The following is a 24,598-nucleotide window of genomic DNA, read 5'->3' as shown; positions in this document are numbered from 1 at the left end:
TGATATATTTAATCCAGCAATATGTCATTCGTTATATTTTTGCAAATTTTTCTCGATCCTCTCACATTCGACGTTACGTACGTATAACATTGTATTTTAACTACATTTACTGATCATTTCTTTTTTTCTTTCTTTCTTTTTTCACAGAAACATTAGAACAGAAAATTTCGTTGTACGAGTTACTTTTATTATTAACAATCCACACACGACGAAAGATCGTCTCATAGTTCTAAAGCAATTCGATCCTACAACAGCTCTAATCGATTTTTCATTTCGATATTAAACCAGTTTAATTACAACGAAATATATGTAGAGATACTATCAATAAAATAAGATTTATATACTAACTTCAATAAATTTTCTGTGTTATACGGAGTGCGAGGAAATTGTACGTTAAGAAATTTCTTAAGAGTTCTTATATTTAAGAAGGTTTATATTTCTGATTAGCGAAGACTCGGATAAATTGAGGATATTATACAGACAATTCGGAAACAAGACTAGAGAAATAAGAAAATGTAGAAAAATAGTGGGAAAAATGTATGGGAATCGCAACACAGATCAAATAAAGGAAACTTGAAAAATCAGAGAAATTAAAAAGTCAAGGTAGACCGAGTAAACGAAGCAAAGAATCGAACAAATCGATCAATTGGATATAATGAACTTAATCGGTTTAACTTGGTCGTAATTATAAATGAAAATTGTACCTGAGAATAATATAATCCACGGCATCCACAACGTGAAGCGTAAGTATAAGAAACGTAATTGACGCGGTGTAAGTTAGAACGATGGTCCAAGATTTATTTGTTAAAAACGAAACCGCTGCATCTTCCAATCCAAACCGTCGAAGTGTCTATTTTTTAAAAATCAAATAAATTCTCGTAAATATCCATCTAATTTTGTAAAGTGTACATTCGTTTCAATTATTTTTAACCTATTTAAACCATTATGTTTATGACATTTCTAAGATGTTACTCTTTTCCTAATATCGTATGGAATATTGAATCGTAATATTACATAACAGATACAGGACGGTAACGTTGTCGATAAGAGGACGTCTATCGGTGTCCAAATACAGGCCAATGCGAATTCCAAGATAAATGCAGTGGCTAAAAACTAAAAATAAGCGAGTCACAGAAAAGTTAGGCAGGTAAATAAAATTGTTACAAAAGGTATTGTTTGAGAGGATGAATGATAAAAATTGGTTATCACACTAACCTCGTACAGTATCAGAAAAACGATTTTTGGTGCGTGAAAAGATCGTGGAAAGAGTGTAGAATTTACGATAATAACGTATATACCAATGCTGAAGAAAACCGAACTAAACGGTGGTCCTGATAGAAGCGATTCGCAATCTTCGTCTTCCATAGCATTGGCGAAACATGTTCGGAAAATCTGAAGTCCGAAAATATTTAGCAAGAGCGCCCAAATGGTATGAAGCAACTTTGTCATTTTCTATTTCTAGTTCTCTTTCTCAAAATAAATATTTCAAATAGATTATTAAAAAGAACCCGTTAAAACGTATTTCACAAATTAATCTACAAGACGTATTGTACGAATCACCTTTCGATTATCGGTGTTCGATAATCGAAAAAACAGATGGCAGTTTTGATCTTTAAATATTCATTCCACTTAAATAAATGTAATAATCGTAAAAATGTTTAACCTTTGATATGGCGATATAAATTTATCAGGAGTATTTTAAATACGGATAAGAAGCATTATATGTGGTACGATTCATGAGAAATTATTAAAATTTCAGTATGAAAAAATGCACTTTATTAGAAATATACACGTACATCGATAAATGTAAAAAGTTATACAATAGGCGAATACAAAACAACGAAATTCAATAAGTTACGTGTCTGGTTGCTTGTATTTACTTAAGGAATCTGTGCTGCACATAAATTTATATACAAACCAATCTGTCACTTCTGGATTTGCGAAACTGATCCTTTTCCTTTTACATTTACAGAGAGCCAATAGTCCATTAGTTCTTTCCCTAAGTACAAACGACGTATGATCATTACGATTAAGTTATTCCTATCGGAAAAATTGTTGACAACTTTACAGTGTAGACTTTCGAGTACGCGATATCGGGACACGTTTTAAATTCTCCTCTTTGTATTCGAAATACATCGTGTTACATTTATATTTGCAGATTTAAATAAAATTGACTCGCGCTGATTAATTTTTTATTTCGTAAACTAAGGAGTTTCTGACTAATTCTAAGAAACTTATAGAACTGTGTCAACGTGTATTAATCGTTCCTCCTAGTAAGCCAGAATAACTATTGTACAATGACAAATAATATTCCTAATAAAATATGATAAAGATTGGATTAATAGCGTACACTGTTGAAACTTCTTTTCCTGGAAATTTAACGCGTAAAGTTTCAATTTGAGAAACGAAAAGAAGAATCGCATAAAAAAGAAAAAAGAAGAAAATTACTGGACCGTGTACGGTACACGATGATTTTAATTATTTAAATTCATTAGATTGTCTGGATTTCTAAATTGTAGTTCAGTTAAATACCTGTACTAAATAATTATTTCGTCATTTAACTGTGAAAGTTTATGTTTAAATCGTTCTACGACATAAGTGTCTTATAAAACTAAACATTACTGGTTCACTACTTGGCCCAAGTGTCCAAAATCGCGTCCAAGGATTCGGTGGCATCCAGCATCCAAACAAACGACAATACGGACATGCAGAAAGCCATATGCGTTGCAGCACAATCTTTCGCCATATAATATGCAAATTCAGTTAAAAACGAGTAGCGACTTAATCCCAATACTGTGTTCAACCATAGCAACTGAAAAAGCAGTTTATTTTTGCGATAATAAACTAGGGAGATTACAGAGATACGACAAACATTTCGAACGTTGCCTAATTCCATAGAATTTTAATAACAAATAACTTTTATGTTAACAAACTCACACATTTACTGGATTCTTGGGTTAAACAATAGATGACGTGCATGAATGGAACCCAGATAGCACGTGTGGTTAAGTTTGTAGTCAATGCTGCAACCAACATCTAGACGAAAATAAATGTTTCATGAAGTTTGTTTACTATCTTTACTATCTTTTTTATGTTATTATTATTTTCATTATAATCTAAGATATAAAACAATGTGACTGATCTTACGATCGAATATGTAGTTTTATCGCTATTTATAGATGAGAAGTTGAGCAGGAAAATGATAAGTACAAATGAACAAAATCTTTAGTTTGAAAAAATCATGCATAAAGTTAAATTCTAATGTGGATTCTTTCAAACGTTAAAACAATTACAATGCAACGCATAGAGAGCTTCTTTTCGGGGACAATAAACTTACGCTACTTTTCCACTGAGCTCCTCGTACGTGAAACACGCGCTTAACGTGTGTACAAAATTGTAATTAAAACGTCGTTAAGTTTGTTAAAACATCAAATACCGAAACTTACTTCGTAAATGTAAAGAAGTTGAATAGGTGGTTCTTTAAGGGTTCTAGGCCAAAGTCTATATTCCGCTAAGAGGCACAATACGGAAAATATGAAAAGCACCGACGCGTAAGACGGATCGAACGGAGTACTCTCTTCGTCGAAACATAAGCCAATTATGCAAATTTGTCGAAGATGAGTGTACATTCCTGTTACTACCACCGCTACCCAATGAGGATTGATGTATCCTAGATATTCCTTCACCGTATCCATGTCCTGATAATAAACTTTATAGCGTTGTTACGGTAAATCGTATTAATTTCCCATAATCTTTCAGGATGTCTTGTCGTTTGAAAACCAAAACTGAAATGTAAAGAAAATCGATGGAAAAGCAGAAAAGTCTTTGTTCAAAGCGAACTTCTCCAAATATGTTCGACTTATGTTGAAACTTTTTCCTTGTAAGAATCTAGAATGACGTCCTTTTCGATCAAACGCGAAAAGAAGTCTTAAGAAATATAAAAAAACACCATTGAGCGGTTGTTGAAGAAAGACAAAAAGTAAGTCAATTGAACGAGGGAAAGACAGAGAGCAAAGGACGACGTACCATTAAATAGTCGTCCGTAAAATCCAAGAATGCATCTGTAATGAGGAAATAACGTGCGGAATATAATTTTCTCCGTATTGTCCTTCTTCTTGACGTAGTATCTCTTTAGGAAAACTACATATATGCGAACGACGTGTAACATTAAACAAATAACTCTCCTTGACTCGTGGAGAGACAGCGACTGTAATTGTTCGTAAATTAATTTTCTACACCGTCAATTTAACATTCTCGTACATTTCTTCTCTCATCAACGAGGTAGGTTATGACATTTATTCTACGGAGACAACAAAATTCAACGCCTTCTCGAATTTGTTGACGTGGCGGAAAACGAGCGATGACAATTTCACGGCGATACTTTGCAACAAGAAAATTACGAACAACTTTCAGTTTAAAAGTATACTAACTTGGAACGAAGGGTTCGCGTACGTTATCATTAGAAACTCATTAGACAATTTTCAAGTCTTGTATATCTTGCAATTCTATAAATTTATGAGAATTTTTAATGTATACAGGGTGGTTGGTAACTGGTGGTACAAGCGGAAAGGGGGTGATTCTACGCGAAAAAAGAAGTCGAAAATATAGAATAACAATTTTTCGTTCGAGGCTTTGTTTTCGAGAAAATCGACTTTGAATTTTTGCTCGGTACGTGTGCACTTTATCGCGTCTCGTTATAACGGATCTCACTGTAGATCGTTGTCTCGATGGAAAAATTAAAAAAAAATTGTTATTCTATATTTTCGATTTCTTTTTTCGCGTAGAATCACCCCCTTTCCGCTTGTACCACCAGTTACCAACCACCCTGTATACATTAAAAATTCTCATAAATTTATAGAATTGCAAGATATACAAGACTTGAAAATTGTCTAATGAGTTTCTAATGATAACGTACGCGAACCCTTCGTTCCAAGTTAGTATACTTTTAAACTGAAAGTTGTTCGTAATTTTCTTGTTGCAAAGTATCGCCGTGAAATTGTCATCGCTCGTTTTCCGCCACGTCAACAAATTCGAGAAGGCGTTGAATTTTGTTGTCTCAAGGTGAAAGGGGGTGATTCTACGCGAAAAAAGAAGTCGAAAATATAGAATAACAATTTTTCGTTCGAGGCTTTGTTTTCGAGAAAATCGACTTTGAATTTTTGCTCGGTACGTGTGCACTTTATCGCGTCTCGTTATAACGGATCTCACTGTAGATCGTTGTCTCGATGGAAAAATTAAAAAAAAATTGTTATTCTATATTTTCGATTTCTTTTTTCGCGTAGAATCACCCCCTTTCCGCTTGTACCACCAGTTACCAACCACCCTGTATATGTAGGTACATAAGTACGGATTTAGAGATGTGCTTCAGAGCACAGTCTACGTTTCAGGTTAATGGGATTTCCTTGTGTTAGGAATTTTCTTATAATCTACGGTCAGTTCTAGATCATAACATTTTTCTTGTTTCCTTCTTTTTATTTTTATACTCTACGTAATTAATCACGAGCACCATAATGATACTCGTAGAATTGAATTTTAATTTTATTTTGAATTTGAATTACAATTGAAAGAACCTATTGTTCTATTGTAGAATTAATAACCAAACGGAGAAATAATATATTTCGTGGGAAGAAATATCCAAACACTGTTTTTACCAAGATAAGTGCAGAAAAGAAAAAGTCATTCATAAGTATTACTCTTGACTGTGGTGATTCTTAAAGAGGCTTCATTTTCTGAATCGGCGCCGTTTTACTTGAATATCACGCACTCATGCATAATGCATTACATTTGCCGATAGCTTTTCCTCTTGCCAGCAGGAGAACGAATGGCTGCGAATAATACACCATTTCTTCCGCGTCATGCCTCCCCTAAGCATAATCGTTAATCATGTTAACATGATTTTAGTAACAGAAAGTGTAACGTTAAATACATATTGTTTAACGAAACTTGCGAGACATAATTAACAACGGACTTTCTTAAACTTGATGCGTTCGAATGGAAGTTTAGTGAAAATATAAAAACGACGATGATATTGATTTTTCAAAATTCTAATTTGAAATAAATTCTAATTCTAATAATTGAAAAGCAAAGCCTTCTTTATTTACAAAACAATTCGACCAATTACTTTGATATATTTTATCTCTCGCAATCTGAATTCAGGTGAATTTCAATGTTCAATCAAAATGTTGAAATTTTCGTTTTAACTTCCATCGAGCTTTAATGTTAATTTCAATTGAACATAACCATCGTACGAAATATTTCATACGAACGTACTCTTCTTTAATCTGGTTTCTAGCATAATCGCTGAACGAAAAGCATGTTGTACATTTTTTCCAATTATACGAAAGAGATACAGTAACGATTAGTAACGTCAAACAGAGACGTATTAATAGCGGTAGAATGATCAAAGCTGTTAAGAGGCAGCTGAATATGATGACTCGAAGCCCGTGGATTCTTGTGGTACAGAATAGACGAACAACTTTAGTCAAAGGAAATGGTGAACCATGAGACACCAGGAAATTGTCTTTCCAGGCTTCGGTCCTTCTCTCTGTTAATGACATTTTCTCCGCTATAAGAATTGACCGAGGGAATCCAAAAGGGCAGTTAGAAGAGAAAATGAAATAATTTTACCCTGAAATAAACGAATCTCTTCAGATAAAAGCAAATAATAATTTGATAATTGACTTTAATCGAGTCATAATTTCTAGAATTAAGGTAGAACATTAAAACCATGTATCTTCATATCCTTGAGAGAGGACACCCGTCATTTTGTGAATTGTGCAATGCCACATTTACAATAAATTCATCCTGCAATAAAAGAGCTATGTAGACAGCAATTTGATATAAAATCCAGTATAATGGACAATTGAAAAGATTATAAATCAATACGAAAGCTGCTAAATTGCTCGAAATGCTGGCAATTATGTAACAATCTGTAATCGTAATTTTCTATTCTTTTAAATAAACACTAAGTTGTTGATGCGACGAAAAATAAGTCATTTTCATGGAAACAGCTGATTTTTAAAGAAGCTTAAATTTATTTGGTCTCGTTAATCGATACAAATTTTCGAAATTGATGCCATCGATCGTCGATGCTCGTACTTCTCGCATAACTAAACTACTAGCTGGAAATGAGTTTGTCGAACTGAGAAATAAAATGGCCTGATATAACGGAGAACATGTCCTTAGAGGCAGAAGATTATCCAAGACGATGGTAGCCATGACGACGGCACAGTGTATCGAGGAAAAGTACATTCGTTTCTTAGCTTTTCGACGACTCGAATCGACTGGCGAATCGAACAGGGAAAATTGAAGGCACAGAAGGAAGCTCGCTCGGGTAAAAGTTGGTAAGAAGAGAAAGAAGAATTCTCTGCTGTCCTCCCTCGATGAGAACTCGGCCACTTTACCCTCTTTTCTCCTTCAACCATCCAGAAATCCCTTTGAACAAGCACCCAGCCATTCCTTTCCCGCATTTATACATTATTCTACCATTCGTCAGATCATGATTTAACCTCGTGATCTATTATTCTTCGTGGGAATTAATACGTCGTCAAGGTAACGATCAAAGTGGATCGTTATAGTGAATTTCTATTACCTTATATTCATCTATCATGACTGATTTGTAATAAAACTTTTTCGTTGCGCGTTATATGTTATAAGACTGATGCAAGTTTCTGCTGAGAAGTAGAAATAAATTCACCCTTTGACCTATTCATTTCTGGAAGCGTGGATATTAAATAATTAAGGAAATACGAGTTATTATGCATAAATTAAAAAAAAAAATCAAAAAGAAATCAAAAAAAAAAACATGAAATCTTCTGATCAAATATATATTTAATTACACATACGGAATAATACAATTATCAATATTAATGTTATAAATAATAATACCAAGAGATACTAAACGCTAATTCTGAATATATACGTTCAAAATACGTATATAAAATAAAACTTACATACATTGTCAAGCTACACGCGTAGCGTAACAGTTTCGCTAATTATTTCTTATTTTCGTTCTCTCAACGTCTTAATCAACGATCAAGCTATTATTGATAAATTGCTATTTTCATGAAACGACATTAGCAATACACTTAGGTAGGTTTTAATACAAGGTCTCGATGTGAAAGTAGATCTGTAACGCAGTACCATAGGCTATAACCATCCAAGCAGTTAGGTATGCTTCTATACTGTCGAAGAATTTCTCAATGTTATTGATATTATCGTAGGATGACTCAGACTCTATCACGTATGCTTGGTAGTTATTATGTAAACTGCAGTATATCGAAGTAAGTAACAATAAATGAAGATGAAGTATATAATAAATAGATATTTTTAAAGGCGCCCCGAAATTATTACATGAAATGCAACGAATCGTAGTGGTTAAAATAAAATAATATATAAAATATAACAATACAATAAAATAATACGAAAGTAATAAATTAGAAACCATTGTGTAATAAATTGGAGGAAAATTTAAATTTCTTAGATTTCCATTCATCGTCAATTTTCAATGAAATTTTCGGACCATAAAACGTACGGGTTGATAACGGAATATCCTTTCCTCGATTCAACACAAATCTAAACACAAATATTGTAAAACCTCCGGAATATCCCAGATATCGAGTCAAGAACGTAATTCACAACACATACGTACGTGCATCAGGATGTGGAGTGGCGCGCGCGCTTTATCTCGGATTTTCCGTTTCCATCTGAATGAGTCAATGCTGTTTCGTGTGAAATTCCAGAGGACATTTTTGCGCGATACGTGGAAGGGAAAAGCAGTGGAAGTAGAAATGGAAGTGAACGAGACACGATTCCGTATATGCCATTGACGTAGTTTTAAAATTAACCAGCTACCTCTGTTTCATTAGCGTCCTGGTTTGATGAAAGATAGTAGTAATTATCCTAATTCGGGGAAACAGTTCGTTGACAAGCAGCTACTCGATCCAATGTACATTCTGAAGCTACAGGTTTTCTCCTATTCGAACAACTTGTTGATCGTCGACACATTTTACGTCTTACACAATCTGGGTCAAGAGTAGCTCTAAAATAATTTTGTCTTAGGTTGATCGTGAATTCGTTATGAGTTGATTTAATTTTGTAATTAATTTTAAAGAAATATGCGAAGAAAATCATGACTGGATTAAAATAGGAAAATTGAAGTAATTTTTATATTTGATTTGGTCGCAAAAGTTTTTCTGGCATAAATTTCATTGCGAGAGAAGGAGGAATTCAAGAAATTTTTGTATATATGTAACACTTAAAAATCGTATCTTTATGCACCTATATATATATATCATTAGTTTACAATTAATATTTTGATAATTATTATTTTTGGACGCTTTGATATTTGACATTACATAATTAGCTGTTAATTTGCAGATTTTTCATTAATAATCTTGCTTTTTTACTTGAGTGTGAAATCATGTGTTCATTATACCGCAGCTTCCACATTTTATATTACATATTCATCTATTAAATCATCGTTTTAATTAATTCCTTTTAGGCGTGGCTTTTCGCAATCTAATTGAACAGTTTTAATAGATAATATAAAATCTAATTTCACGTAGGATACAGGTATCGTAAAAGTTGAAACTGCTACGAATAAATAACTGTCGCATATCGAGGAAAACTAAAAATCACGTTGCGACACAATTTTACAAGATATCCGTTTCAACGAAACAGCGCCGACTTTGAAAGTATTAATTCAATTTTCCTGTCTGAATGGCGCCTTGATTTCGAACTTGAAATCAAGTTATAATTCGCCTCGGTACCTTTGAGTTTCAAAACGTTATTATGCTATTAGGTCGTACTAAGATACCTTGTCGTTCTATGTATTTCGTTCAGCTTTAGTTCTGATCTTTGATCGTCTTTTCGAAAACTCGCGTGTAAAGGGAAGTACGTGAACTATAAATACTTTTAAAATTTGATGATTCAATTTTATAGAGTTTGGTATTTAAAGTGAGAATCTCTAAGTATGTGTTCTGTTTTTGAACGAACCGAAAGTAAGATATTTTTAATAAGCTATTTTTAATAAATATATTCGTGAAAATTAGACAAATAAGAATTTTAAACGGTCCATGAAAGGATAGGCAAATTACAAGGAAACTTAGTATATCCGTATCAGTGTGATAAAAATGAACGAAGATCTTTGAGGAAAGAAAATTTAAAAATGTCATAATGTACTACGAGTCAGTGCCATATTACCAAAATTATCTTTTTATGTGGTTAAAATTATCTTCTTATTACACACGTAACTTTTCCAAAACACCAAACTACGATTTAGCGACAAACGTATGTCGAGACAATAAGAAAATTAATGAGAGCCATCGCGTCGATTAATGGAACATAAAAACCAATAATAAAATATTCCACCTAACGAATCTTCGCTTTCTAAAATTAACCTTGCACCAAACCAATAAACGTGTACGGCAACGATGATCACTTCACGTACAAAACTCATTGTCAGTTCGATAAAACTCATCGCAGAAAATTCCACTCTCCGTCGACGAAATCCCCGGCGAATGCTTAATAAAATAACTTCAATCTTCGAAAAGTATGATTATACGATTACGAACGAGATGTTCGATTAAATTGTAACAAAATACTGCAACATCCTGAAGCAATCCAACCGGCAATCATCAGTTACAATGGCCCGGTCAGAAATCACTCGACTGGCATCGAACAATTAACGAAGTTGTTAATCCTGACTTCGCGTATCGCCGCACCAACTCTAATCAAACTAGGTAGACTTGACTTATCGATCCCCGGCTTGGTGTCCGGATCGATCGAATCACCAATTCAGGGACGAAGTACGCGGATCTACCTGCGCAGCTGGTAATCGCGATCAGTCGAAAGGAACCGACAAGCGGCGCGAGTACTTGGTGGGGTGGTACATAAAGCAACACGACGTAGTCGGCAGACGGCAATTTCATCCGGACATTCGTGGACCGTGCAGCTGCTCGAACGAGCTCGCGGATTTCCCCTGACTCGACGCGAACCGAATCCACGTGGATAGTCAACTGTCAAGTGCCCGTACCGCAATCACGTCTCAGCCTGGTATATTGCTATTTGATTTTTATTAGTATTCGTAGACTGTGAATGTTGGAAATTTATGTTCGTATGCATAGAACTGAAGAGTACATGAAGATACGTTTCAGTTTTTTCATTAGCGTTATCCATATTGCAATATAATTTGTTATTAATTTTGCTATGAGTAATTTATCCGGATTATTATCGATTGTCGTTATAACTTGCAATAATGTTGCAATGATGAGTGGATATTCTTTGTGTTTCTGTACATTTGAAGGATACAATTGCTACATAAATGGATAAACATTCGCAGTCGCGTTATTTGTTTCGAGGGGAGGAGAGGTGTTTTAGATTCGAAGCGAAAGGAAGAAAGATGAATTAGAAGATTTTTACGCGATAATTTTGAATGCTGTAATTATTTTTACGTTCCATAGAACAATTAAATCTCTGGTGAAAAGTAAGAGCAGGAATTTAAATCGATATATTGGAAATATCATTTGATATTTTCTTGTAAACAGGATGAAAGCAGAAATTCAAGTCAACACGTTCAACTTTATCACGACTAGCCAACTAACTATAATATTCAGTGTAAAATATGCAACATTGAATCGTTTACTTCGATATTTATAGAGAGATAGATAAGAAATCATTTTGATATAAATAGTATATATATGTAGATTGATTGTGCTTAGAAAAAATTATTACGCAGTGCAACAGAATTCTTACTGAAGCAAATATTATTAATACACGATTGATTACAATTATTAGCATGTACGTAAACAGTGCAATTAAAATAGTCTCGTTCGCCATTAAATGTCAAGAATGCCGCGTGCAATGTTAAAGTATGTTTTAATTTGCCGTGAGCAATTTGAAGAATCGTCGGTTGTTACTGAGATAACACGATTTTCCTCGCGAGGCAACTTTTTAACAGACGATAATCGTCCCGAAATAAGAAATATTACGAAATAGAATCACGTTGCTAAAACTCGTAAAAGTTGTTCTATATCTACCGTCAACTTTGTGAGAGATTGACTGATCATATTTTCGAAATCTTGTAAAGATCGTTTAGAATGGACTAACATGTTATTTTGCAGCCAATATTTAAAAAATGTTCGAACAATGATTTTTTTTTAAACACGTATTTATTATGATCGATATAAACGATAATTTAAAAAAACTTTCATTTAAAAAGTTCGATTTTGGTTTTCATGCCAGTGTACGCTATAGATTTATTCAAGTAGTCAAAACTAGATGTGTCAAAAATTGAAAATGTTGAAAATAATAGAGAACATTTTTTAAATTTAAATAAAAATGAAAATAGCGACAGAAGTGGAAATCACGTGAAATCAATTACTACATCATTTGCAAGCTACTATATTCTTGGATAATTTATCATCAAACGCGCGTTACGGCATCTGTTTACGTACACGACAAGTTATTGAACTTGCCATTATCTCTTTATTCTGAATGGCTCATTTTTTTTAAATTTGTTATGTTTCAACTTTGACAATGTAGTTGTTCGTTTCGTAACATTGTTTATTTCAAGCCTATTATAGTACTGGTTCGTATCTTTTAAGAAATTTCACAACACTATCATTTGCAGCATTCAAGAAGAAACCATTTCAATAGGAATTCTGCTGTACATATTTTCTAAAAGTTATGATCTAACAACTATTGATTCTTTTAACGAACTTTTTTGAACGTTTGTAAGATATTTTTTCCTGACTGCATTATATCACAGTCAGTTCGTTAAAATTCATAAGATTCTATTCTTCTACAAGAAAATATAAAACAATACAGTGGAGCATTGCAACATAGAATGTAAAAGAATTTACGCTATTTGAGATCGTTGCGTAAAGATTGACAACATCAGTGGATTTCTCCTTGTGAACATGGTAGAACGAAAAAGATCCACAATAAAACATTTTCTGCAATTCTTTACATTTGTAATTAAATTAACGAGTCAATTAAGTGACAGATACCAAACTCTTGTATGCTTCTTGACATCCTGAAATACAAGCCGTTAAGTGTAATTTTAATTATTCGTCGTTAACTAGATTACGAATGGCAATAATTGAATTTTTAAAACTTTCTTAGAATCGCTTTAGAGTAAATGACGCTTTAAGTTTACTCCGAAAAATATACGTGCTGAATATCGAAGAATTTCTTGTTTTAAATGGCATATGCATTGAAAACATGCGAATTTCAATTCCATTTTCAGTTTTTCGACTTGTGTGGAGTGTATAAATATACATGTGCATATTAATAAAAATTTATGAATTTAAATCTATCCAAAACGTCCCGTCGTTACCAAACCGTTGACTTTCACCTGAACAGTGTAAATTGAGATTGGAATTAAAATTAGAGATTGGAAGGTGGAAGAGTTGGGTAATTCTCGTTAGGCAACTTGTAAGAAGAAGTAAAAGCTTGTTTTCTGTACAAGAATATAATAACAACGACCTTGTCCGACCGCGGGAATTGAAGAAACCATAATCGGTCATGGTTGATCTAAACCAAATATTATAAAGGTACGAAATGTTTCAGAGTGTCGGCTGATTTATAAATCTAGGCAATAATTAAATAAAACCGATCTGTCTTTTTCATTTTCTCTCGTGATCAAACTTTAAATTTAAAAAGAAAATTATCACGTATATAAGGTTATAATTGTAAAGTACAATCGAAAAAAAGATACAATTTCTCGGCTTAACATGCAAAAGACGATGCGTGAACCTCTTGACGTCACAGCCGAACAGGGAAATACCCAGGGGATTCCTGGTTCCTTATCCTTCTAGAATTCCCAATAAAATCTCGATCAGTTCCATCATTCGTATGCCGTGGATTATTAATTTCAATTACGATTCGTCGAAATTCAGACGTTAAGGAAAATTGTTGATTGCGCGTTACACTAATTTCGAAACAAGTATTAGAATAGAACGAACATTATGACATGTATATAGGTAAAATTTGCTTTATGATTATTATTGCCTGCTATTCGATTATTATTATTATTATAGCGTCATATTAAAATTGGAAAATACAGTCAGGAATGATCATTCTGAAAGTTTGAAGCAAAAATACTTCCTATTCGTTGATTAAAACATTTTTTCAAATTATATGTCTATCGCAAGATTTTTAGAACTACCTTGTAGCGAAAATATGAGTAATAACATTCCAGAAATATACTGATATTTCTTATTTATATCGTTAAGTAATCATTCCATTGCATTATACCTTTTATATATATATCATCTTCGAGTCTTTATAACTTGTCTCGAAGTAGACATTCGATGAATTGATTTAACGATAATATATGACAGTAGCACGTAAACAATTATCTCACTGGAGACAGATAATTGCATCAACGTAATAGCATTATGTGTCTTTTATGGAAATCGTGAAGAATTTATAGATAACCAGGAAAAATACGGAGTAGAAATAGTTTTGCAAGTTGATCAAATGAGTCAAGTCTCTGGGCTGTAGTATTGCGACGATGATCACGTTTTATCGTTACTACTTAGCCTTTTTATTTCCTCGGAGATCGGTATCGCGTTTAAATCTGCGATTGTCATTATGTCGAACGTATCATGGAGCATGAAAGATTATCCTAAGTATTATTGACATTGCATTGTAAGTAGTTTACACTTTCTACATATGTATATTTTATAGCAACATAAATTACGAAATAGCAAAGACAGAATCTTGTAATTTCGATATTGCACTGTCTCGGAAAATACTATATTACGAAAACAGCTAGTGAAAAACATATTGTAGGATCGGGCCCTGTAATACAAAGCAGTGTACAGTGAGTTGCAAAGGGGAAAGGAATCGAACGGAACTTGCCTCACGAAAATGACTCATGGTCATTATTCCTTTGCGAGTCAAGTTGTCCCCGTTCACGTTGATTATTATGAACAGATCAAATCTCTTCCTCTCTTTCTTACCATCCTGCGACGAAACACGTGTCACTCTCTTCCATTGTCTCGATTCTAAAGACCCGCATTGAGAAGGTTGGTCATGCCAATTGCCACTTATCGTATCGCATGCACAGAGCTGTCAACCGTTGCAACCTGGCAACTCAGAGATCCGCACCGATTTTAAAAAGTAGTTCCTGATGCAACATAAAAGTTTGTTTATACTAACTAGCGAAATGTTGGAACATTACAGGGTACAGGAAATGGATCCCGACGCGTTCAAGGAGTTCGCCAAGGAAATGGCAGAATATATCACTAATTACCTGGAAAATATCAGGGACAGGTGATTTCTTTACTCATTTTCGTATCCTGCTTCGTCGTCCTTATTTCTTTTTTAAACCATACTTGCCTTGATTTCGCTGATTAGTAACGTAACATAATCTTTTGTAATAACGTTGCTTTTTTAGCTGCAAATTAATCAGAATCGATTATTCCTTCTGTAATTTTATACTCTGCGTACAATTTTTTTCTGAATTTAAATTTCTTCGATTCTAATTTATGATAATCTGGTTTATCCGAGGGATATATAAAAGAAAAATATCGATTATATATTTTTTAACTGCGGTTATTTTAAACAAAACAAAATACAAATACTATTTATTTCAGTTCAACTAATCACGGTGTATTATAGTTTTCATTAGAGATAATGACGCTTAATCGAGATCTATTTAAGCTTAGAAGCTTCTCCTTTGCGTTTGTAAATAAAGTAAAATTTATAGGCGAGTGCTTCCGACAGTAGAACCAGGTTACATGAAACCCCTTTTGCCTTCCGAGGCGCCGCAAAGGCCAGAAAGTTGGAAAGACGTTATGGCAGATATCGAAAAAGTGATAATGCCAGGAGTAAGTACAAGCTGTAATATGATAAACGATATTTTTTACATATAATCATATAATGTATCATTGTTCGCGTTACAAATGATACAAAACTATAGCGTAGAATATCGCAATAATATTAATTCCCAAATACTAGATAATTTTGGTATAAATTTTTATTGACGCAGAAAATTTGTTCGTCCAGGTTACACACTGGCATAGCCCGAAATTTCACGCGTATTTTCCTACAGCCCAATCGTATCCAGCGATCGTTGCTGACATGCTTAGCGGTGCTATCGCATGCATCGGGTTCACTTGGGTAAGGGTCAACATTTAATTGAAAAATGTTTCAATTCTTATTTACCTTTCTGATCGTTTTTATTTCCACGTTTCGTTTAATCGAAATTCGAATGGAAAAAAGAAAATTTCTGGTGTTTATTCAAATGCAACAAACCTCTCTGTCGCAGATTGCAAGTCCTGCTTGTACCGAGTTGGAGGTAATAATGTTGGATTGGCTAGGAAAAATGTTAGATCTGCCCAAAGAATTTTTAGCCTGCAGCGGTGGAAAGGGTGGTGGTGTCATTCAGGTAAATTTATCCAAAAAACTCGTTTAGTGAAATAACTGGCATTCCTAAGATAAGGATGTTTATACAAATTTATATTTCTATGAACAGAGATGAGAAAGTGAGAGCTAAACAGAAATTTATTTCACACGCTAGATATCGTAATCAGTAGCATATTTTAGATATTTCGTACGTTTGAAACTTTCACCTTCGAACGCATAAATATCTATTGATAATTTAGTGATTTAAATCGGGAAATTAATGTGTTTATCATCATATTATGAAAATCTATAAGTACTTTTAATCTTTCAAGATTCTTTTCAAAATCTAGATAATAAATTTGGTGAGCCAGCAGACTTGGATATCTTTATTTTGTATATGACACAATTTTGCGGAATATTACGCCTAAAGAATTATCAATTAACGTAAATGCCCTGTGTTAAATTCACCTGTTGCTCATCCGTTGGGCTGCTTATCAAGAATCTTAAGCTTCGTCGCGTCGTCTCGACGAAATCGATCGATACTTCACGAGTAGCTCAGGCATAATTGACAGCTCGTAAATAGTAGTTAATGATCAACTTCGCATTATAGGGAACCGCGAGCGAAGCTACTTTAGTCGCACTTCTCGGCGCCAAGGCTAGAAAAATAAGGCAGGTCAAGGAACAACATCCTGACTGGACGGATAACCAAATTGTAGAAAAACTAATCGCTTATAGTTCCTGTAAGTAATCGTTTCAAACTATTTGATGCTGACAGAAGTATCGGTTAAGACATTAATCTAACACGTACCAATCTTATTTATGAAATAATTAAACTTTACACCCGTACCGGAGTAAAATATATTTAAAAAAAAATCCTTTATTTACCTTGCTACAAAGATTGCTTAAATTGCTGAAAATATCAATTTCGATGACAGAATCGTATTCTTTTAATCTTAATATTCTTAATGTCTCGTCTGGCAAAGGTACGAACTTTCGAAGCCATTCTTTAACAACTTCGATCAATTTCACGTAAATAAATTTTCTACCTTTCCGAAAGGTGAAGTCAATATTCCACGCTTTTGTCAAATATTCGAAAAATATAGATGGATAATATCGAAGGAATTAGATCATCGATTAGCCGGATAAAAATTCGAGGTCGCGCACTACCGTGATTTCCTGTAAACAAGATTAACGATGACGTTGGCCGGTGCTCTTTAATATTTGACAAAGGCACGAGAGCCGGGGATGGGATGACAAGCCGAGTACGGGGTTGCGGCACTTCATCAGCCAGCACTTTGTCACCATAGCAACGCGTAATAACCACTCGAGTTACTTCAACCCTGTGCCACCCTTTGCCACCCACGTCTAACCGCCTTCGCTGTTCTGTGCTCCTGTTACTGCGTCTCTTTGTTAGCACGTCGAATCACGTACAAAGCACGTAGAAAGTTTCGTAAAAGGCGTTCGCTAATTGTTCTCCATTCTAAATTATTCTACGCATCGATGACGTGAACAGAGAAGAAAAAGAAATATCACGAATATCCCATGGGATTTCCATTCTTTTGTAGTAATGCTTTTTCTTTTTACATTGATATTCGCTTCGATCAAAGTAGTCGTTATTGGTTATTGTACCGTCGAGATTAAAAATTGCAAAGGACTTTTGTTTTGGAAAGTTTAAAGCATATTTTGTTCGGCTAATGGATTAACGTTTGAGTGGCAATTACGCTTGGATTGTTTGTATTCAGATGGAATAGTTAAAAAAAATGATGGATGCATTGATTCGGTGTTGAAACAAAAGAAAGAGAGAGAAACGTCTCGCAGTTTAACAATAAACTTGGAAATAATAAGTGGAGAATAATTCGAGTGGGAATCGTACAGAATTTAGCATTCCATTCGACGATTTATCAAATTCCTTGTTTCTTTCTTTATATTTGCTTCCTTCGATGAATTAGTTATAAAACTAGATACGAAGTAAATAACTAGATTTATTGCAGATGAAGATAGTATATTCTATCGCAGTTATTAATTTGTTGCTCAGGTCAAGCTCACAGCTCTGTAGAACGAGCCGGTCTTCTCGGAGGCGTAAAATTCCGATTGCTAGAAGCCGATTCGAAGTATAAACTTCGCGGTGAGACACTGGCAGAGGCCATTCGCAAGGATAAAGAACAAGGATTGATTCCATTCTACGTAAGTTCATTGTATTCGTATGCAAATTCGTACGCATACGATACTAGCGCAGCTTTTCCAGACACATATTATGTACATTCTCCCTAGCAATAACGAAACGATTCCTGTAATCATAAGATAAAATATTTTATTCCAGTTCAAACATTTGTGACAAATTATCGAATGTTTAACACTTTAAAACTTCAACTAAAGGTGTCATTAACGAATATAAAATTTATACTGATCGAATAAAATCGACTTTCGTTTCATTTTTATTTTACAGGCTGTCGCCACTTTGGGAACCACTTGCTCTTGTGCATTCGATCGTGTCGATGAAATGGGTGTGGTTGCAAATCGTGAGAATGTTTGGCTACATGTTGATGCAGCTTATGCTGGTATTTTAAACAATTACACATATAATATATCTAATAAATATTACGAGGTTAGAATTTATTACCTGAACTATTTTCTTCGTTAGGTTCAGCGTTTATTTGCCCGGAATTCCGATATTTAATGAAAGGCACCGAATTGGCAGATTCCTTCAATTTCAATCCACACAAATGGATGTTGGTGAATTTTGATTGTTCGACAATGTGGTTAAAAGATCCGACATACGTTATCAATGCTTTCAATGTGGATCCTCTGTATCTGAAGCACGATATGCAAGGTTCTGCTCCTGACTATAGGGTAAGATAGTTCGTTGATGATAACTACAACTTTTTTCGTTCGTATAAGAGATCATTATCTATCGAATATTACGGAGGCAAGTAAGAAGTTTTGTTGTTATTTCTATACTCAGAGGTAGGATCACGATAATTATTATTTTATTGAATGGATAAATCTATCACACCGTTGTGAGCCGAAATAACCTTAGAAAAACTAGGGATAAAAACAAAAAAGCATCTTAAGCCTATCGATTAAATCTATCGATTGTAACTAGGATTATCTTCTAGTTACTATTTCTTATAACTAACGCATCCGCATATAGATGGCGAGCACGAACTCACGTTGTAATTTTCAGCAAGTTTCTTCATACATAGTAGGAAAAAATACTATCATAAAGTTGTCATATAACAACGGTAGAAGACTTGACATTGTATCTCGTTTCTATATTTATCAAATTTGAGAATCGTCGTTCATTTTTGTAAGAAGAATGAATTTATTAATATTTGAAGATTAATATTTTACCTTTTATACAGCATTGGCAGATTCCATTGGGACGAAGATTCAGAGCGTTGAAACTCTGGTTCGTGCTGAGGATTTATGGCGTCGAAAATCTTCAACGATATATCAGAAACCACGTTGCCCAGGCTCATGAATTCGAAGCGCTGGTTCTTTCGGATCCACGATTCGAAATTGTCGCCGAAGTGATATTAGGACTTGTCTGTTTCCGATTAAAGGTAAGAGCAGTCTTTCCATCATACTATTTTTATCGAATGTCACATTTAATCCTGATACACCTATCATAGACAGATAATTATTACGGTTCGCGATTATACGACGTTGTTTCTATCTACATGATACACATCAGATTCATCGTTGTTCTTTTAATTAGAGTAGTAAACGAATAATATGCAACAAAAATGCAATTTAAACTCCTTAAATATAGGAAAACGCCATTATTCCAAAAGGACATCGTAAAAATGAAAATCAGGGATACGTATCTGGGTTTATTTTAAATATTATTAGTATCACGATTAAATTGTCCAATGTCGTAAAATAATTTTATCTCTATTTTATCAATACACAATATCGTCTTAGAAATCATTTCGAAATACAATTTTCTGATTAACGACAAAAGCCAGTAACAATCCCCAGATTTTCATTGCGAAGCAAAAGAACCAAACGAAAGAATCTCGATTAAATATTCAAAAGTAAAATATACCATTGTAACGATATGTGATATCATTCGCAGGGATCGAATGACATAAACGAGACCTTATTGAAAAAGATCAACGGCGCCGGAAACATTCATTTAGTGCCATCCAAGATAAACGACATGTACTTCCTACGGTTCGCAGTTTGCTCGCGGTACAGCGAAAGCAAAGATATTCAAAACTCTTGGAAAGAGATAAAGCTGAGAGCAGACGAGGTTCTCGAGGAACAATCGGTTTCTAAGTGATGGCGGGCTCAGATAGCTCGTGGTTGTCGGTCCTTGACACCTGCAACCTGCAATCAATCCTAGCTTTTAATCGTTTTTCGTGTTAGCGATCTTGCAAGAACGAATGCATAATCGAGAAACAGGGATTTGTTTAACGTATTTCGCGACTCCACGTATAATTGCTAAACTTTTACGAATCACGAATCAGATAGAAATTGAAGTAAGATCATTAGCATAATATATTCGTACGATAATGATGGAAATATTTCCTTCATATCTTTAATCAATTAACACGATCGGTTACACAGCTCGGTATTCGCTTACGTTTTTATCGCTGGACGACTGTTAAACCTTCCGCGCACGGTTTTTCTCCTTTCGGCGATTCGATTCTTACTTCTCGATTCTCTGTTTTGCCGATCCATCTGTTTGTCGCAGATCGGCACAATGACGCGACGTAACGATAGTTACACGCTACAATGAAACTTCCTCGTCGAGATTTAGGCTCGGAGCAGACATTTTACCACGCGACACAGTTGCAGGACTGTTCGAACGACTGAGAAATGGAACTCTTCGGTTTTACGAAAGAAGAATACATACGTATGTTGTTGGAGACGGAATTTCTTAAGCAACGGAATACGTGTTTAATGGTTTCATAAAGTTATCGGTGCTAGGAAAGTTAGAATTTCTTGGGCTTATAGAAATATAAGTATAAAAAAGTAAATGTGTAAAGATATAAACGCGCAAAAATACAAACGAATAAAAAGATAGGAGCATAAATCTGGAATATAAGATGAGCGTAAGAAGAAATTCAGAATTGATGTATACAATTTTCTAAACTTCGATTTCCCGCAAATCGCTCGTCTGCACCGAGCCTAAGTCGACTCAGATATTTTTTTCTCTTGCTTTCTTGCCACGGTAAAGACTTGCCGACGGCCAAAGCCGTTACACGCACATGCACTCACACACACAGGCCCCCTTCAATAATATTAATAACCTCGAAATATATTAGACAAGTCCCATATAAGAAACACGCCAAAGATCGTTATTCGACTGTCGTTTCACGTCAGTGAACGCATAATTTGCTGTAAGCGCAATATTAAATGTCGCCTTGTACCAGTTTTCGAACGCATACCTTAGCAATAGCGTTGTGTAGGCACATTAGATCGCTTTCTTCAAGCAGCAAGACACTGTATACATACGTATGTACCTTTAGCAACGCGTTGCGCAATTGCTGGCACCGGAGCGTCTTGCAAATATATCTGTTACATTCAGAACTTCTGCCAAGTATTTAAAAAAAGCCTAGTAAATATCTTAACGTAATTTAAAACATTCTAGTTCGCAAAACTTATTTCTTGTTGGTTTTCATCGACGATTGTATTAAGTTGTATGAAGTTAAAGTTATTGTATTAAGTTAAAGTGTGTGTGGAGGATGATTAGTCGTTTGGTTTAGATGACGAGGGTACGAGATATTGAAACAGTCAAGGCTAGTAACTGGTAATTGATATTGATTCGTACGACTGACTCACTTGTTTGGCGCGACATTGACTGGCGACATTGTTTTGCGCGGAGTTTATTTATTATTACATTATGTGTGTCCTAACGATGTTGATACTCCGAGGCAAAACAATAACATGGTTGAAATTGTCCTCTAACTCATGTGCCGCTACAAAGTTACATCAAGTTAAAGTTACTGTATTAAGTTAAAGCGTGTAGTTACTTAGGAATTATAACATTTGATAGTAAACGATCAACAGAATTTGATCGTCGACACCGAGTGCAATATAAAATAGGAATTATTCCGTACGTTGTTGAATTTAAGTCGTGCTCACCTTATCGACGTTGATTGATTCCTTAAAGGAAATAATATTATCACGATCACCTTTACCTCGTTGATAAAGAAAACAGTTCAATGTTCTACGATTCAATGTTCTTCGATTTATCTGCATCTGAAGATGTTTTGTGAATATTATGAATGTGAAATGTTCGAAACGTCTACGTTGCGTGTATTAAATGTTTGGTAAATATCCTGAGCAAATAAGTCATGGAAAATTGAGTTGGATGTTTCAAGTGTATAAAATATGCAACTACGTAGACATGGTTTAATTTATTTACAAACATAATTTCATGCCCCAGCATGTACGTGACAGATAATGTCACGTAAAGTAATTATCGTAGATCTGTATACTAGACATCAGGCAAGAATATTTATGTATCGGAATTTGATATTGATTTTAGTTGTATAAAATATACAAAGAATTTTATATTTTATTAAATTATTTAAAGATTATGCTATTGAAACGAACGTGTAAATTATATGTTTGTGTTCTATCCTGTCGATCTGATATATATTACTCTTGCATATGATCTACTAATTATTAAATTATATGTACTATATTTACTTTGTAAATAATTTATCAATACGATAGTTATAAGTATCCAGTACGTATCTATGTAACATATCTTTGTCTCTTCTACGCAAATCACCTCTATTCCCCGATAATTACATGCCATAATCGTACTCGAACTACTTTATAATTATACTCGAATTATTTAATAGAACGTTCAATAAGTTTATATATATTATTCCTTACAACTGCAAAACTAGTTACAGAATTTCTAGCATAAATGCAAGAAGCATATCTCAAGAAGTATTAAATCTATATTATTCAACAATTATGCATAATATTTATGAAACATATACAATAGGAGCAAAATGTATTTTTATCAGGTTGCACCTATTGTATTAATTGTATTAATGTATTAATTTTTGCACTCATACGAGGATAGTATTAAATGATACGAAATTTAATATACTTCGACTCGAATTGATTTAATGTATTAATTAATTAGTGTGTAAATACTGTAATAGATATAATGGTGTACCAATATGTTTCACGACACTTATCTCTTGAAGATAATTACGGATTAATTATTAAGCGATTACGATCATTATTTATTTATGTTTAACAATTAAGCGTTGTAGTTTATTTTAGGTATGCTATACTTTAATTGTTCGTCGTTGGATTGCGGATATTTGTATGTTCGTTCTAACATCGAGTATAATTATGGCATTCTGAACATAACGTAGTGCTGCAACTGGGACAATAAATAGATCTAGAATTACTTTACACTGTTTGGTCTATCGAACGAGCAAACGTTCTTAAAAATAATGGAAAGAAGTTTTGAACACTTCCATATGCACTGGTTGATACAACGCACGTAATAAGATTTACTTTTATACACGTTTAACCACAAGCGATAGATCGATGTTATAAAAGTAATAACGGCAATCAAAAACTGCCTAATTTTTGTTCATAGATATATATTTCAAAATACATAGTAAAATCTGCAAAATGTTTGTATTTGAGGAATAAATGCGATTAAAAGGATAAATCGTAATTTTGAAAGACGAATATATGTAAGTGAATATTACTGTTATCACTCATGAAGTATAAGAACGTTTTCTCGATGCGATAACACGAATTACTGTTAAACGGGACCAACGGAAAGTAATAAAAGAAAATATATGTACGTACGTACCTGTTACGTCGATATGTAAAAGGTTTGTTTCAAACATTTATTTCCGTTCTTGAGACGCGCAACTTACTGTAATAAATATATAAATGTACTATACTATACATAAATGTTGAAAGTATTTATCGAGATATCATCGTTATAACAATGCCGATTCAATAAACTATACATGTATGTAATTACTAAAATCAAACTCGCCTTCTTCAGTTTCTCCAAGTTCTTCGACTTCTTCAATTTATCTCAAGAAACGACTTTCTCAATAGTTGTCTCGCATGCTTGTTTTATATGTTGTCATCGATTCATATGACAATTAATTCTATCTACATGTACATAGATAAATCTTCTGCGTTTACTCTTACGATATGTTCGAGACACTAGGCTCGAATATTATTTGCCACCGGAATAATAAGCTGACAAGTATTGCCAGTAAAATAAAACCATTGA

The 24,598-nt window shown here is 33.9% G+C and overlaps 3 protein-coding genes across 3 annotated transcripts; 1 reads left to right on the top strand and 2 right to left on the bottom strand.

Moving 5' to 3' along the window:
- Positions 1-869: 869 nt before the first annotated feature.
- LOC105681183 lies at positions 870-1,449 on the bottom strand. Its single transcript, XM_024369809.2, has 2 exons — positions 1,216-1,449; positions 870-1,113 (listed from the first exon to the last, which is right to left on the bottom strand). Exons 1-2 carry the CDS (start codon positions 1,447-1,449, stop codon positions 961-963), a joined length of 387 nt encoding a protein of 128 aa, XP_024225577.1. The 3' UTR covers positions 870-960.
- Positions 1,450-1,795: 346 nt separating this feature from the next.
- Positions 1,796-4,529, bottom strand: LOC100747612. Its single transcript, XM_012389216.3, has 5 exons — positions 4,027-4,529; positions 3,447-3,785; positions 2,938-3,036; positions 2,623-2,812; positions 1,796-1,999 (listed from the first exon to the last, which is right to left on the bottom strand). The coding sequence occupies exons 2-4, from the start codon at positions 3,693-3,695 to the stop codon at positions 2,630-2,632; spliced, it is 531 nt and encodes a 176-aa protein (XP_012244639.1). The 5' UTR covers positions 3,696-3,785; positions 4,027-4,529; the 3' UTR covers positions 1,796-1,999; positions 2,623-2,629.
- A 6,371-nt stretch (positions 4,530-10,900) lies between these two features.
- On the top strand, positions 10,901-22,603 carry LOC100740350 (aromatic-L-amino-acid decarboxylase). The gene is made up of 11 exons (XM_003491837.4): positions 10,901-11,055; positions 15,193-15,282; positions 15,719-15,839; positions 16,018-16,131; positions 16,280-16,399; positions 16,967-17,096; positions 18,392-18,540; positions 18,803-18,914; positions 18,998-19,206; positions 19,719-19,919; positions 20,435-22,603. The coding sequence occupies exons 2-11, from the start codon at positions 15,203-15,205 to the stop codon at positions 20,639-20,641; spliced, it is 1,443 nt and encodes a 480-aa protein (XP_003491885.1). The 5' UTR covers positions 10,901-11,055; positions 15,193-15,202; the 3' UTR covers positions 20,642-22,603.
- The last annotated feature ends 1,995 nt before the right edge of the window (positions 22,604-24,598 follow it).

Source organism: Bombus impatiens, unplaced genomic scaffold (genome assembly GCF_000188095.3).
Source record: "Bombus impatiens unplaced genomic scaffold, BIMP_2.2 scf_0640, whole genome shotgun sequence".
Lineage (NCBI taxonomy): Eukaryota > Metazoa > Arthropoda > Insecta > Hymenoptera > Apidae > Bombus > Bombus impatiens.
The sequence above is the reverse complement of the archived record's forward strand: the minus strand, read 5'-3'. Positions and strand labels throughout refer to the sequence as shown.